This window comes from Simochromis diagramma, unplaced genomic scaffold (genome assembly GCF_900408965.1).
Source record: "Simochromis diagramma unplaced genomic scaffold, fSimDia1.1 OVJJ01000585.1, whole genome shotgun sequence".
NCBI lineage: Eukaryota > Metazoa > Chordata > Actinopteri > Cichliformes > Cichlidae > Simochromis > Simochromis diagramma.
In genome coordinates this window covers 3,615,033-3,629,148 of record NW_024387398.1, presented here as the reverse complement: position 1 = coordinate 3,629,148, position 14,116 = coordinate 3,615,033, and the positions used below count along the sequence as shown (strand labels likewise).

General features: G+C 38.3%; 1 protein-coding gene across 1 annotated transcript; it reads left to right on the top strand.

Annotated features, from left to right (window-relative positions):
- The first annotated feature begins 3,888 nt into the window (after window positions 1-3,888).
- Window positions 3,889-12,789, top strand: cxcl14 (chemokine (C-X-C motif) ligand 14). Its single transcript, XM_040010371.1, has 4 exons — window positions 3,889-4,487; window positions 6,270-6,375; window positions 9,945-10,058; window positions 11,915-12,789. Exons 1-4 carry the CDS (start codon window positions 4,424-4,426, stop codon window positions 11,928-11,930), a joined length of 300 nt encoding a protein of 99 aa, XP_039866305.1. The 5' UTR covers window positions 3,889-4,423; the 3' UTR covers window positions 11,931-12,789.
- Window positions 12,790-14,116: the final 1,327 nt, after the last annotated feature.

Here is a 14,116-nt window from a genome sequence, read left to right as displayed (position 1 = left end):
TATTTCTGAGATTCAATATAGTTTCTTGTAGATGGCGGCACTACCAAGAGGACAAGCAGTTAAACTGGAGGTGAAGGATTGGAGATTTTAAGCAGGATGGAGAGATTTAAAAATAAGAGCATCGGAGGAACAGCTCAGGATGAGTTAGAGAGGCCAGGATGAGATAGTTTGGACATGAAATATAGCCACCACCTTACCTTAAACCCCGACGGGTGTAAGGTAATGAAAATCATGCTGTGTTAACATGACAGTTTAAACACCAATTACCTCTCTGCCCAGGGCAGTTAGCCTCACCCCAGCCACCTGAAAGGAATTGTCTTCTCATACCTGCCTGTCTGAACAAACCTTTATGCATACCTTTCTGTCCGTTTAGCTGCCTGTTGCTGGAAGCTCAGTTCCTTCAACACAGATACACATTGCCCACAACCCCAACAATGGTAAGATACTTACAGGAACATCCTGGTTTCACTGATTTATTCACAATCTTGCAAACAATCTGTTGCAGGGAGATGGCAAAACAGAGCATCCTGGCAGTTGTTATCAATTACTCACTTACTATGTGCGTGTATGTAGTGTCCCTACATGTCCGTACTGCAATTAAAACTAAAAACTAAAAGTACCACTTTTCACAGCTATGATGCATTTTTTTTGTTATGCAATTAAGGAGAAATCTACCAGATTGTTTTGTGCCTGAAACAGCAAGAATGTGCTTTTCATATAGTAGTAAAAGAGATGTATGTTTTCACATTTCTGTCAAAAACAGATACACGCTCTCATTTGTTCATTAACCAGCATGTTCATAAACCTGAGAGAAAAATCGAGGCCTAAAGAAGAGTCCAACCCTTCAGGCGAAGCTTGTATCAGTGATCTCATTCTTTCGGTCACTGCCCACACCTCATGGCCATAGATGACCCAGAGGGGCCTTCCATCTTTTTCCAGCTGAGAAGCATGCCCTGAGACACGGACCTGACAGCTTTCATTCCTACTGCTTCTTGCTTGCCTGCAAACCACCCCACAGTGAGCTGGAGGACACCTGCTGATGAAGCCACAAGAACCACATCATCAAAAGCAGAGAGATGATCCTGAGGCCACAAGACCAGAAATCTTCACTGCTTGGCTGAGCCTAAAATCTCTGTGCATAAAAGTTATGTATCGAATCGGTGACAAAAAGCAGCCCTGGTGGAGCTCAGCTCTCATCAGGAACTGATCAGACTTATTGCAATATGAGTGAAACTCTCCCCACAGTTATACAGGTACATGTCCACCATTCTATAACAAGCACAACAGCTCATTACCTCATTTGTAGAGTGATAGGATGACAGCAAACTAAAAAAAACACCCTGTACAGTTTAAAACACATGTTCCCAAGTTTTTAAACAGCTGTAGAGCTTAACAGCTGATACACAGGCAGATGTGCTGAACCTGAAAAGTTTCTGTGCTTTTTGGTTACAGACAGAAGCCTGCATTTAACTGAGACACTCAGCTCCCAACAACATAAACATATTCTGTGTCTGTGTCTCTGTCTACCTCTTTCTCTCCTTCTCCCTCTTTAACTACATATCATTCCAATCTAAACAGCTTCTACACTATATCCACCTTCTGCTATGTTTAATCTTGGGGTAAAACTTTACAGTTTTCCTGCGGATTAGCTCTGCATTTACAGCGCTGCCAGGTTCATTAAACGCCAATGGACACAGTGCAACTTAGTATCACAGACAAATGTTTACAATCTAGCAAGCAGTACAGTTCTGTGTAAATACATGTGGTCCTTCAGTCCAGTCCAAAGAACTGAAGAGAGGGCCACAGCTGCAGGCAGGCAGTGAAGCTGGAGGGTTTTGACAGCCACTTTCAGAAAACAGCTGTCTTACTTGATCAAGTGAAGAAAAGTTTTCTTTACTCTGAGAACAAATGTCAGAATATGAAGTGTTTACTTCTAAAATGACACATGATTTTTTTTGCTGTCTTAAAGAAAACAGTTGATGCGATCATGAGAAGAAATACAACATATAAATGTTGAATTATTACGGGGGGGTTTCACAAATTTAGTCTTTTTAAAAAAAAAACTAATTTAACAGCAACGGTGTCCAGCTGGGGCTTTTCTGTTTAGAGTGTGAATTGCACTGATGTGGATGTGCTATGTAGCGTTCTTCTGATATTGCTGTGGAGCTACACCAGACAGAAGAAAGGCTGGCAACAACTGCTTGAAGGCTTTCCATAGTTTATTACTGTTTTTGTTTTGTTTTTTTGAGCCAACTGCTATGTAGCATCTGTGGAAAATTTGGTCCACTAATTACATTTTCTATTACTATGCTCTCTGCTTCACTGCCAATGCTGCCAGTGTTCATTTTATGTGAATACAAAGATCAAATGTTGATATATTGTCAGTGTTTTTAATTATGTTCTGGTTAGTAATCATTAGCTAAACTTCAAAAAATGTTTCTCCAAAGCATCATCAACATCAGCTTATTAAGGCTGACAAATGATGTTATTTTCTTTTTAAGACAGATTCAGTTTGGCTAAAGTCCTCCTGTATTTTTAACTGCTGCCTTCACTTCCTTTCTTTCTTTCTTGTAGCTAAAATGATCTAATGGATGAAGACAACTCATGTCCAAGTTATTTTCAGTCATTACAGCTGAAGACTGAAACAGACAGCTGACCATTGTCTTTCATCCTGAGATCAAAAAACGGGATAGATTCACACAGCTGCAATGCCCTGTAGGGGTCACGTACATCCTAATCTGTCACAGTCCACTGAAAATGATAGCTGGCATCTTGTCCCGCTGCTGTTCGTGAAGGGAACAAAGAAGAAACGGTGGTAATATTAAGACAGGTTCACAGCTGATTTGCACACTGTTTTGGCGGTGCGCGCGTGTAATCCTGCAGCATGCGACAGATGTACATGCTGCGAGAACTCGTGTAGATACACACCCACAAATATGGTCATGCAGACATGAACAAATGCACGCACACAGGTACATGGTGCGGACAGACAGTTCATGGCTGCTGGTTTGAGTTATGACAGAATCTGATTGCATCAGTGCAAGAGGCAAAGAGGTGAACACAAGCACAAGTGGGAAGTGAGTATGGGAAACACGCACACACACACAAATCTTATTACGCTGGATGGTGATGAATGTGGTTTAATCCTGTGGTTAGAGTGTTCCAGGTGGGAGGGGTCAGACCTTCTTCTCAGGGCTATCTCTTACAGGCCAAAGGTTCAGCCTGATGGCATCCCCAGATACAATGAGTGCATTTATTCATATGCAGGGAACAGAATAAGCCCAAAAAGCATTCACAGAAACAATATCAGCTTTGAATTTCACTGAGTGACATCCAAAAAAACGCAAGAAGGACAGAAAATAATTTGACTTTTAGAAAGTGACAAATGTGATCAGACATGAGGTTGTAAGACTTTCATTACGTTTTCGTGACAATGGCTTTTGAAACGAATCAGTCCAGTTTTCTTTCTAGATGCTGACGTCAGGCGAGGGAAATCCAGCTTTTTTAATGTTTTCTCTAAACTGATCAATATTTATTATGTTATAGGTTATATCTGATTGAGGAAAAAATAATGAGAAAAATAATATACTCCACGATTTCAATGTGCGTGTATGCTTAAAAAAATTCACAGTCTTCTATCAGCAAATGAATTGAATCTCTTGAGCATATATATTCTTAAACATGTGATTTTTACCGGTCAGTTTTTAGCCAACAACACGGATTTTTTTTTTTTCTTCAATTTAAGTCGCTGATCCTTAAATGTTGCCTTCACTGACCCACAATGTGTGTTGGGTAACGTATTTTCGTGCACGTCAGCCTTCAATTTCACTGTCCTGTCAGCGAGGAGGAACTTTTCCTTTGTCTTGGCTCTGTTGTTGCTGTCATTGTGGCGTTTTTCTTCATCCCACCAAGTTTTCTGCCTGTCAGCCTGAAATCAGGACAAGAGACGAACAGACCAGCAGACGTCATCCTTCCAGATTTTGGTGAACAATACGTGCATTTTTGTTTTTTTTTCCTGCCCTCCCTCCCTTTCCACGTTCTCCACTTCTCCCTCGCAGGACACAACAAGTGTTTGATTCGCTGTCTGGTCGTGCATATTAATGAGAATGGGATAGCGGGCAGCTTTTAAAAGAGCTGCTGCCTGCCTCTCCACAGCAAGCGACGGGGAGAGAGAGACCTAAACGAGTGATTGGAGATTCATCCAAGCGCTCGGGACGCACAGACGGAGTTGCACAATCAGTGCTCCAAAGGGACCCCAAAAAGCTGAAATCCCCATTGCTCTTCACGTCTGCCTCCCAGTAGTGGATGCTATCTACATATCGAAAGACTTTTTGTTGATATTTCAGTATTTACTGCTTTGCAAGGCTCGGGTTTTGAGGAACTTCTTTTTACAAAAAAAATATCTTTTTGGACTTGTGAAGACATGCGTGGGTGCACGACGGTGCTGCTTTTGTTAGTGGTGGCCTTATGCTGCCTGAGCGCAGAAGGTAAACACTTTTTTCCTGTTTATCTTAGTTAAAGTTTGTCATTTTTCAAAATGGGCTGTGCGGCGCTTAAGCTGTGATAACTGAACAATTATCGGTAGGTGGAAAATAGGTGGGAGGTGAAAGCAAACGCCTGGTGTGTTGTGTTCGTGAAAGGAAAGATTGAGGAATCAACTCATGCTGTGCAGAGTTTGTTTGAAACCAGAGTCAACAGCTGAAGTCAACTTTGCTGAAGGGACTCAGTGGTGCGTTTGCTTGCATGCCTGTGCTCCAAAAATGAATTTAGGTTGGCATAAACAGTGTGTTAGCAGTAGTGTGCACTCAATTAGGCACTTTGTTTGTTTCCTAGTATCCATAAACACTGAGATCTTGGAGCTGAACTGTAATAATGAATACCACTCTGGTGTAAGAAATCTGCTGTTATGATGAGCCTTATGTTGGCAAGCGTCCTTGCACCCTGAACAGCCCTCTGGGACATACAGCGTCTGGCAAGACAAGCGAAGCCACCCATATGTAACTAAATTAACAGTAAAATATTCCAATTTTAGTTTTTACATAATTATTTAAAATGCATTTTTCTTTCTGTGTCATAGTTTCATTCTCCTTTCGTGTCTCCAGCTGTCAAACTTTGTGGGAAAACTTTGTCTGTATTTGCCAGGAGCATTATTATATTCTGATGGAAACGGACTTTTTGTATAACGTCTTTACCACCATATATATATGAAAGTAAACATATACATCATTTGAGAACAGGTTTAACGGGCATCTCTTTCAGTTCAGTGTGTAAAGTGGTGAAGCTGTTTGCCTTTGACAATATAGTAACACCAGTGTTTGCCCATTTTTATTGGCCTTTGTTGTCTGATATGTTGGTGCTCAGTCGCGCTCCACTGTGGGGGCTTGTGACAGATTTAGTGCCTGGCGGTCTGGACAGATAGCAGATGATGGATGAGGGAAACCTTGGACTATCCAGGTCATCACCTCCCATCACAAATATACAGCCCAGCAAAACGAATTTCCTCTGTGTAATATATTCACTACTACAGCTAGAAAACCTGCCCTGAACAGGCATCATTTTAAGTTGATCAGAAGATGATGGACAGACATTATTAAATATATATGTATGCTTCAGAAGTAAGATGACATGTAGCTTTAATTAAAGAGGTGCATAGACTCTCCCTTAGTGCTTGTAGTGCAGGAATTTTATAAAATTAGTGTCTGATAGAGAAGCAACATGATAGTGAGATAAATACAGGGTAGCTGAAGTCTCAAGTTCTTCGTGCAAGGCAGTAAGACCTTTAGGAACCCATGCATCGTCTGAGCTTAATGGGATAAATGCAGCATCTTTAATTTTGCTGATGTGCAGTGAACAATCAGCAATAGCATAAAACTCGTACAGTGTGGAATTCAAGCCAATTTCCTCTCTACACAGATGTTTCCATTTTAGTCATGCTTAATATAAAAAGGGGTCTAACTGCATGCCAAATTATATTTCTATTTTAATGTGCCTTTGACTGTGACTTAAGTAAAAGCATGGAATTTCAGCTGTGTGTTGCCAGATATAAATATAGAAACAGATAACACCCACTTGTCATTTGAATTATAATTCAAAGATAAAGCGGGAATACTTCGTTGTGATTCCACGCCAGTTTGCCGTCAGATCGCAAAGAATTAACTTCCCTGTCAGTTAAATACCTGTCAGTCTGACTGGAGGTAATTGAGCTTGCATGACAAGTTTATTAGATTTGTGTCTTAGCAGTGTAATGTGTGCATTATATTTCTCAACAGCTTACAAGTGCAGGTGCACCAGAAAAGGGCCCAAGATCCGATACAAGGATGTACAGAAGCTGGAGATCAAACCCAAACACCCTTTCTGCCAGGAGAAGATGATATTGTGAGTCAGACTTTGATTCTCTTTCAGTGTGTCACTCTCCATATGTCATTTCTGCATTTTCTCGTTTCTCTCTCTGCTTTTTTCCTCAGTTCTTATTCCTACTTTACATTCTTCTTTTTGCTTAATCCCTTGACATTTTCCTACCTGCTTACCTGTGTTCCCTGTTTTTCCCCCTTTCCTCTGGTTATTCATCCCCTTTTTCTTCCAGCGTGTACTCTGCACATGCTTTGAATACAAATCATACAATTAGCAGATTACCAGCATATTTAAAGCCGTTCCTGAAGCATAATGATACTCCAACATACTGTAAACATATTCAGCAGCCGCGCTCACATTTTGAGAACACCCTTTCGTTGGTGCCTAAAACACTCTGAAAGATTTGCAGCGTGATAAACTGATAATTTAATTACTCCCTGTAGACAGGAGGTGGGGATGATTTATTACCTGAAAAGGAGGGGATGAAGAAAGCAGCGATTTCCAGAACATTCCACAGTGTTCAATTACTCAAGCATGAACATTTCCAGACTTTTATTTGTAAATTCAGACATCATGGGCAGTGTGAGATGTAAGCATCACATAATGATGCAGTCCATTAATCTATCTATTAATCTATTAAAGTCTAGTTAATGTAAGAATAATGTAATGCTTGTGTGTTCAAAAGACTATTTGTACTTAAACAATAAAAAATGGGCTGAATCACAGATCAGTGCTTGATCTTTCTGCCTCTCTCTGCCATCAGACATTTAACCTTTCAGGTCAAAGTTCAAGCACACATACAGCTAATATGCTCATTTTGAGCTACTGAGGAATGCACCATGAACTGATTCTTCTCCTATGAATTATATTTCAAAAGAAGTAACCTGTAGCGCTTTAAGACAGACACTCTCACCTGAAATTTATAAATACATTCATATTATGCGTACAGTCTGTACTACATGATTTCAGTTGATGTGAATGAAGCCCCACACAAGCCAATAAAAAACTATAAAACGCTGTGTGCGTTTCATTTTTTTAAAGTTTTTGCTTCAAAGCTAAATGAAGGCACAGCAGATGGGGATGTTATGTCAGCCTCCTGGGACTCTGCTTGGTGTTCAATGCACAATCTCTGCTGCCACCTGCTGCCACATTACAATATAACACAGAGGACACCCAGGCTGTGTGATGTGTGGACAGATTTTTATGCTCAAAGTGTATTCTACTTTTTACAAAAGGTTTGAGATAATATCCAACCATTTAAGTCAGTTTATCATATCAATTGATTTTAAACAGAAAACTAGGTCCTCTTATCTCACAATTTGCTTCTTTTATAGCAATTTTAATTAAGTAAAATTGATTATTAAGTTTTAAGTTTGCTGTTGTTCCGTTTTTGTTTTATCATTAATAATTTATTTAAGCTCCAAGTACATTTATACTATTAAAATCATTCATTAATGTCCTAATCTTGTTACAGATGCCCTTCCGAAATGAGTACTTTATGGTAATCGGTTGTTGTTGAGTACAGCAAAGAAATTATAATATTTGAAAATTTTAGTGTGTTAATCAGTGTTTCAAATTTCATTTGAAAATTTCACCTTTCAAGTGCTGAATAGTTACAAAATAGCTGTTAGATGTTGTCTCCATCTATCCGAACGTTATATTTTTATGAATGTGATGTGCTCTTGAACTCCTTAAGGGAATTTCTTAAAAATTGAGCCAAATGTTAGCTTAGCTGATTACATTTTGAGGGTCAGAGGTTATGGTCACTCTAACCTCACAAAAAACATTTTGGGGCTTAACTCAAGAATTTACACTGTAAATACTAATAAATTTAACACTCTGTTAAAGTCATGATAAAGGCTGAAAAGGGCTATTTGAATTCATGACTCCTACCTTACATATTTTATACATGAACTGCAACGTAACTGGCTGGCGGAGGAATACAGCTGCAAAGCGGAGGGATGATGTATAGTCACACATCAAGTCAGTCAAGAAATAAATTGTGTGTGCATTCCAAAAGAACAAACCTGTCAGAAGCATTATATTGTATTTGGTCTGCATCACCTCACAGGTCTGTTTTTCTGTGAGGGTGTTACGCGCCACACAGTCATCATTCAAGGTTGCTCTATTAGCATGAGATGGGGCCCACCAGCCGTTAGTGCCTGGTGAAAAATGAGTCTCAGCAGGCTCCGGAAAGCAACAGAAAGAAAGAGAGTGGGAGAGAAATGAGCAAGAGAGTCCCCACTTTGGTCGTTTGGCTTACAGCGCTTAGTTTGGCATTCTCAGCAGCCACTCCTAACCACAAACATGCACAACCTAGGAGCCCCATATACCATCTCCCTATTCCTACCTGTCCTCTCAATTTTCTGTCTTTTCCCTGGACTTCATTCATCTTCACCTTCCTTTTTTTAATGTCCTTATAACTCACGGAAGTTTTCAGTCAGTGGCTGTGCTTCAGCTACCTAGGTGAATGATAATGAGTCGGAACCAAAGCTCAAACGATCACGGTAATTAGGTTAAATGCAATATACACAGGAAGTTTCATGTTCTATCCATCAAACACACTCAGAACTCAGTTCTTCCAAAAGAAAGAACACAGAGCTATCTAACTAAGGCATCAATTGTGAAACAAAGGGACAACCAAATGGGCAGGAAAATAGAGGCAAAACTCTTTAATCTAATCTTTATAACCACTGAATACAGCCTTCGAATCAAAAGTCAAGTTCCTTTGCAGTCAAGTCATTTAGCATTCATGGTTTGCTGAGCCTTTGAGTGTGTCACTGGATAGTGAGGCCCCCTAGCATGGTGGGTCTTTTGTTTTTTTATATTTACCACGCTCACTTCTTTCATCTGAATACGCCACATACAGGCAGTCTGTCTCTGTCGTTGCCAAAAGCAGAGCATAACAGACAGATGAACTGATTCAATGAGCTTAGATGTCACATTTTTAAGTGGCAGCTCCATAATATTGCTTCATTGCCAAAAAAGCTGGCAAAGCTGTGCAAGCGGATCTTTTGAATTCGGAGGGCATTCAGCTGTGGAAATGTTATTGGAGGCAGCTTAGAATAGCCACTAAAATTTGGGGCAAAAACATGTCAGATGTCTTACTCCTTAACCAGTCTCTGTTCAGCAGACTCAGACTGGCTTTCAGATGGTTTGACTTGCTCACAACAGTGTTTTTACTCCAGTGAAGTTGTGCCTTGAGTTCTTAAGCTGAACTTAACCCTCCAAGTCAAACTGAAAACTTTCATTGTGAAATGTTCTTATTTTACTCACTAGCCATTTTTGTTGTCATGATATGATAGCAGTCAGATTCCGGTAAGTGCTTGGCCTTTAGGGCCACTATATTATTTTTTTCATAAGTGATGTAGTCATTGAAATGTTAAAAGCGATCTTACTGAATAGCTGGCAGCCACATGTGCAAAAATAACTTTTTGCACATTTTAAAAATCTTTTTTTAATTTTTATAGGAATAAATAAGAGTGTTCAAGAGTACATGTGTACTTGATACAGACTGGAAAACCTACATGTCATGTTTTGTGTTTTTTAAAATCAGTATTTAACCTTTGCTTCTTCTCGGCTCCTGTTCTCAGTGTGACAATGGAGAATGTGTCTCGGTTCAAGGGGCAGGAGTACTGTCTTCATCCCAAACTTCAGAGCACTAAGAACCTGGTCAAATGGTTCCGCATCTGGAAGGACAAGCACAGGTAATAGCCTAACACCAAAAAAAATAAATAAATAAAAATCAGGTGATGTTAGTTAAAAGTACAGTCAGTCGTGTTGTTAGGTTATTTAATGTGTAATTATATATTTCAGCAAATTGATTTTCACTAACCGAAACATCTAAACATTTTACAAACTTAGAATCAATTAATTCATAGTACACAGAACAAACACGTGGCCTAGATAAATAAATAAATAAGACTAGATAAAATGTCATCCTCTTCCTGTATCTGAACGAAACCGTGCATGAACACATTTATTTATTCCAAATACTGTCACATTTACTTATGGTAGCAGAGTAGACATGTGACCTTCCCATCCCTGGACAGATGATAACAACCTGACTAAAAAAAACAACAGCAGCTGGGTATAAGCTAACATTATGCCAGCTAATGTTAGGCTCGAGCGCCCTGAAAATCACACTTCCTTCTGTTTATCAGAGACAAAGTGTCGCTAAGAGTCCCAGTCCAAAAATGTTAGATCCATGTTGTCAGCTGAGGTGAAAGCAGAATGACAGCCTACACTCACTACAGATAAACAGCAGCTAGAATTGTTTGTCCTATGGAGGCCACCATAGCAAGGATTTTACTCTTGCATTGGTAGGCGTAACAAAACAGAATTAAGTTGAGCGTGATCTGCATTCTACTGACATCTAGTGGTCATCTATCAGGTTTACATGAGAAAAAATTATATAAACACGTAAGTCAGACAGAGTTAGCTTAGTCAAACCCATAAACTATCGGTGTAACAGTTAAGGTCCACAAGTGTACTTTTTTTTAGCTTTTATGTCCAATTTGCTGCCTTTCATGGGAGATAGAATTTGTGCAGTTACATAAATGTACCAGTTTATATACCTAAACATAAAACACTGACGTAACAGAGATAACATATGCTGTTATGGAAACTTAACCCCTTTTAGAGATTTGTTAAAGTAAATAAAAGTAAGAATCTAAAGAACATTTCATGTATTTACAATATCGCACAGCTCCATAACTTATATATATTGTCAAATGTTTACAAAACTTCACAAACAACATTTGATGTAACTAATGGTTATTTGACTTACTTCTGCATTGCTATCATCTAAAAGCAGTCAGGCTATTCTTTTCTGACAAGCCAGTATTTCCCAGAGAACTGTTACTGAATGTTTCCCTTTTGGATTAGCCTCTATAGACCCTGAGATGGTTTTGTGGGAAAATCCCAGTAGATCAGCAGTTTCTGAGATAGTTAAACCGCCCGCACCAGCACTAACAATCATCTTCCCCATTTTAATGCTCAGTTTGAGCATTATAAGGTTATTTTGGACATGTCTACATGCCTAAATTCAGTGAATTGCTGCCATGTGATTGGCTGATTAGATATTATTAGATATGCATTAACAATCACCTAAACAGGCGTACCTAATAAAGCATTATCACCATTATTATTACCATGTTATATCTTCTTTGTCATTTCATTAAGAAGCAATGCATAAACCACTCATAACCATATGCACATAAAGTTTTTCAAGTTTTATCCCTGACTCAGGGCTGAAACCATATCCAGTGGCTATCAATAAAGATGTGATGCTTTATTGATTTGTTTTGTTGAAACTAGTCTTTTTAACTTCAGAGGTCAGAGTCAGGTCTTAGACAAAAGTCCTCTGGACGTATTTTTTCAAAAACAGCATTTCTAAGGGACACTGTTGGTTACAGAAGCATTAAAGTCATGTTCGTACTACATGTAAACATTTGATCGCTACTCAAACAGAGACACCTTTTTTAGGAGGCTGAAAAAAAACCTACATTGTTTGCAACCAAAGGAGCAAATCTCGTAAGAGATATATGTTTGTTTTCCACAGGGTGTATGAAGCATAACACCGTCGCTCTCAACACAAGGATCGTGTGAGACAAACAAAGGACACCAACTCCACCAGGACTACATTTGTGAAGTACAAGATGTAATCTGCATTGAAGCTGTACTTCTACTTCTTCTGCCTGAGATCTGTCAAGCGCATCAAGAGATATCTACAATTTGTACATAGGCTGGTGGGCTCGCTTTAGTTGGCCATCAGTGTAGTTACAGTCACTCACCACTCCAGTCTTTGCCACTGTAGTTATATTTGTCAAATTGTGGACAACGCCATCTGTGTTCAAACAGTTGTATGGTTGTTATTCAAAGGGGCTTCTGTTTTGTTTTGGCTTTGGTGAAAAATGTGCAAGAAAAAGAAATTCTGAGGAAAGGCAAATATTTCTCTTAAAAATACAGTGTATTGGTGTTTAATCATTGCAGTTTCCACTTTTCCGTATCCTATTCAGTATGACAGGTATATTTATATAATCAGCGTATAAGGTTTGGCTACAAGGGCGCAGTTGAAATAATGGGATAAAGGTTCTCCATAAATTAGATTCTCTGTATCTGTAGAGGAGAGTCAGTCGGTGTGTGATTATATTTTATACAGAAGTTGTTTTTATTCAGACAGATTATGGAGGTCCGACAGTCAGTGTGTGTGTGTGTGTGTGTGTGTGTGTGTGTGTGTGTGTGTGTGTGTGTGTGTGTGTGTGTGTGTGTGCGTGTGTGTGTGTGTGTGAGTGTTTTAACTGTTTCCATCTTAATAAAAATTCATCTTCAGAGGGACAACTGAATCATTTTTTTTGCAAACTGTTCTCATACTTAACCTGCAGAGTGCAGATTCAATAAATATAAAAAAATCAAACAGGTCATCTGTGCCATCACTGCTACAGTCTGTTTATTGGAAATTGTCCAAATAGGTCATTACTAAGGACACTAAGAATATAAGAATCCTAGCTGTTTATGACGAATGACTATATGTTTCCATATTTTCACACTGGTTGAAATATTTTTTTAACTGACCTACATATCGTGGCATCCTTAAAAAGATGAGGCAGGCCTGCGATAGCACCAGTAGACAGCATCTTGATTTTAAAACCTATTTAAACTCTTTAACGCCTGCTGAAAATGTAAAATAATAATAATTAGAATAATTTTAGGAAATATTTGTCAGACAGAAGTAAAATGTGCTCTGGGCTTTACTGCACCTACAACAGTAAAGCAAAAGGAAATTACAGTGACATTATCAATAGTTTCAAACTCTGCCCAGTGAAATAGTCTGGCTTACTGGTGTGTTTTTTATTAGTTTATGGACAATAAGGAAGCTCAGTGGCACAAAAGAATGAACTATATCAAGATTTGGTTACATAGAAAAAAGTTTCTTTTGTATGTCTTCTTTTTGTTGTATGATTTATATATATATATATATTTAATATATATATATTTAATATATATATATTGATGGTAGAAATGTTGGCTGTTATCAGAATTGTCATTTATGATGGAGTTTGTGTTATTTTGATGTTAGAAAGGCATTGGAAAAGTAATGCTTTGCTAGGGACAATTTGGCTGAATCTTCCAAGAGTCTGAATTACAATTACTGCCCACACAGAAGACAACACTCACAACAATTTAAGCTGTATGGCCATTATGGGTTTTTTTTTCACTGGTTTTCTTTTTCCTATAGTCCTATATGGATGACTTCAGTATCTCCTAACCAATTCTTTCATTTTTCCTTTTGAATATTATTATTCCTATTATTATTATTATTCCTTTTGTACATTATATATATATATATATATATATATATATATATATATATATATATATATATATATATATATATATATACATATATACACACACACACACACATACATACATACGTAAAGAAGCATTTTGGAAGTGGAAACATATAGCCTATACGTTACTGAGAATAAAGAATACATTCATCTTAAGGCTTTATAGCATCATGTATGTTGTATTACTGCATTATAGCTGTTTTTTGCTATTTAAATCTTGTTTTGGTAACAGATTCTTGGAGGGTGTGTGTTTGAAGCCCACCAAGCTCACTGTTAGACCTTCCTTAGATTGTTAAACAATAAACACAGCAATAAAGTGTCTATAGAGCTTGTGTCAGCTTGTGTTTGTATTTAATTCATTTAATTGAATTATTGAATTGTAGTTCAACTGAAACAGCAAAGAAACCTTT

Bases quoted from the DNA above. Each gene is read 5' to 3' on its own strand.
- cxcl14 (XM_040010371.1), top strand. From the start codon at position 4,424: ATGCGTGGGTGCACGACGGTGCTGCTTTTGTTAGTGGTGGCCTTATGC. The intron at 4,488-6,269 runs GTAAACACTTTT...ATTTCTCAACAG, and splicing joins ATGCTGCCTGAGCGCAGAAG to CTTACAAGTGCAGGTGCACC. The intron at 6,376-9,944 runs GTGAGTCAGACT...TCCTGTTCTCAG, and splicing joins TGCCAGGAGAAGATGATATT to TGTGACAATGGAGAATGTGT.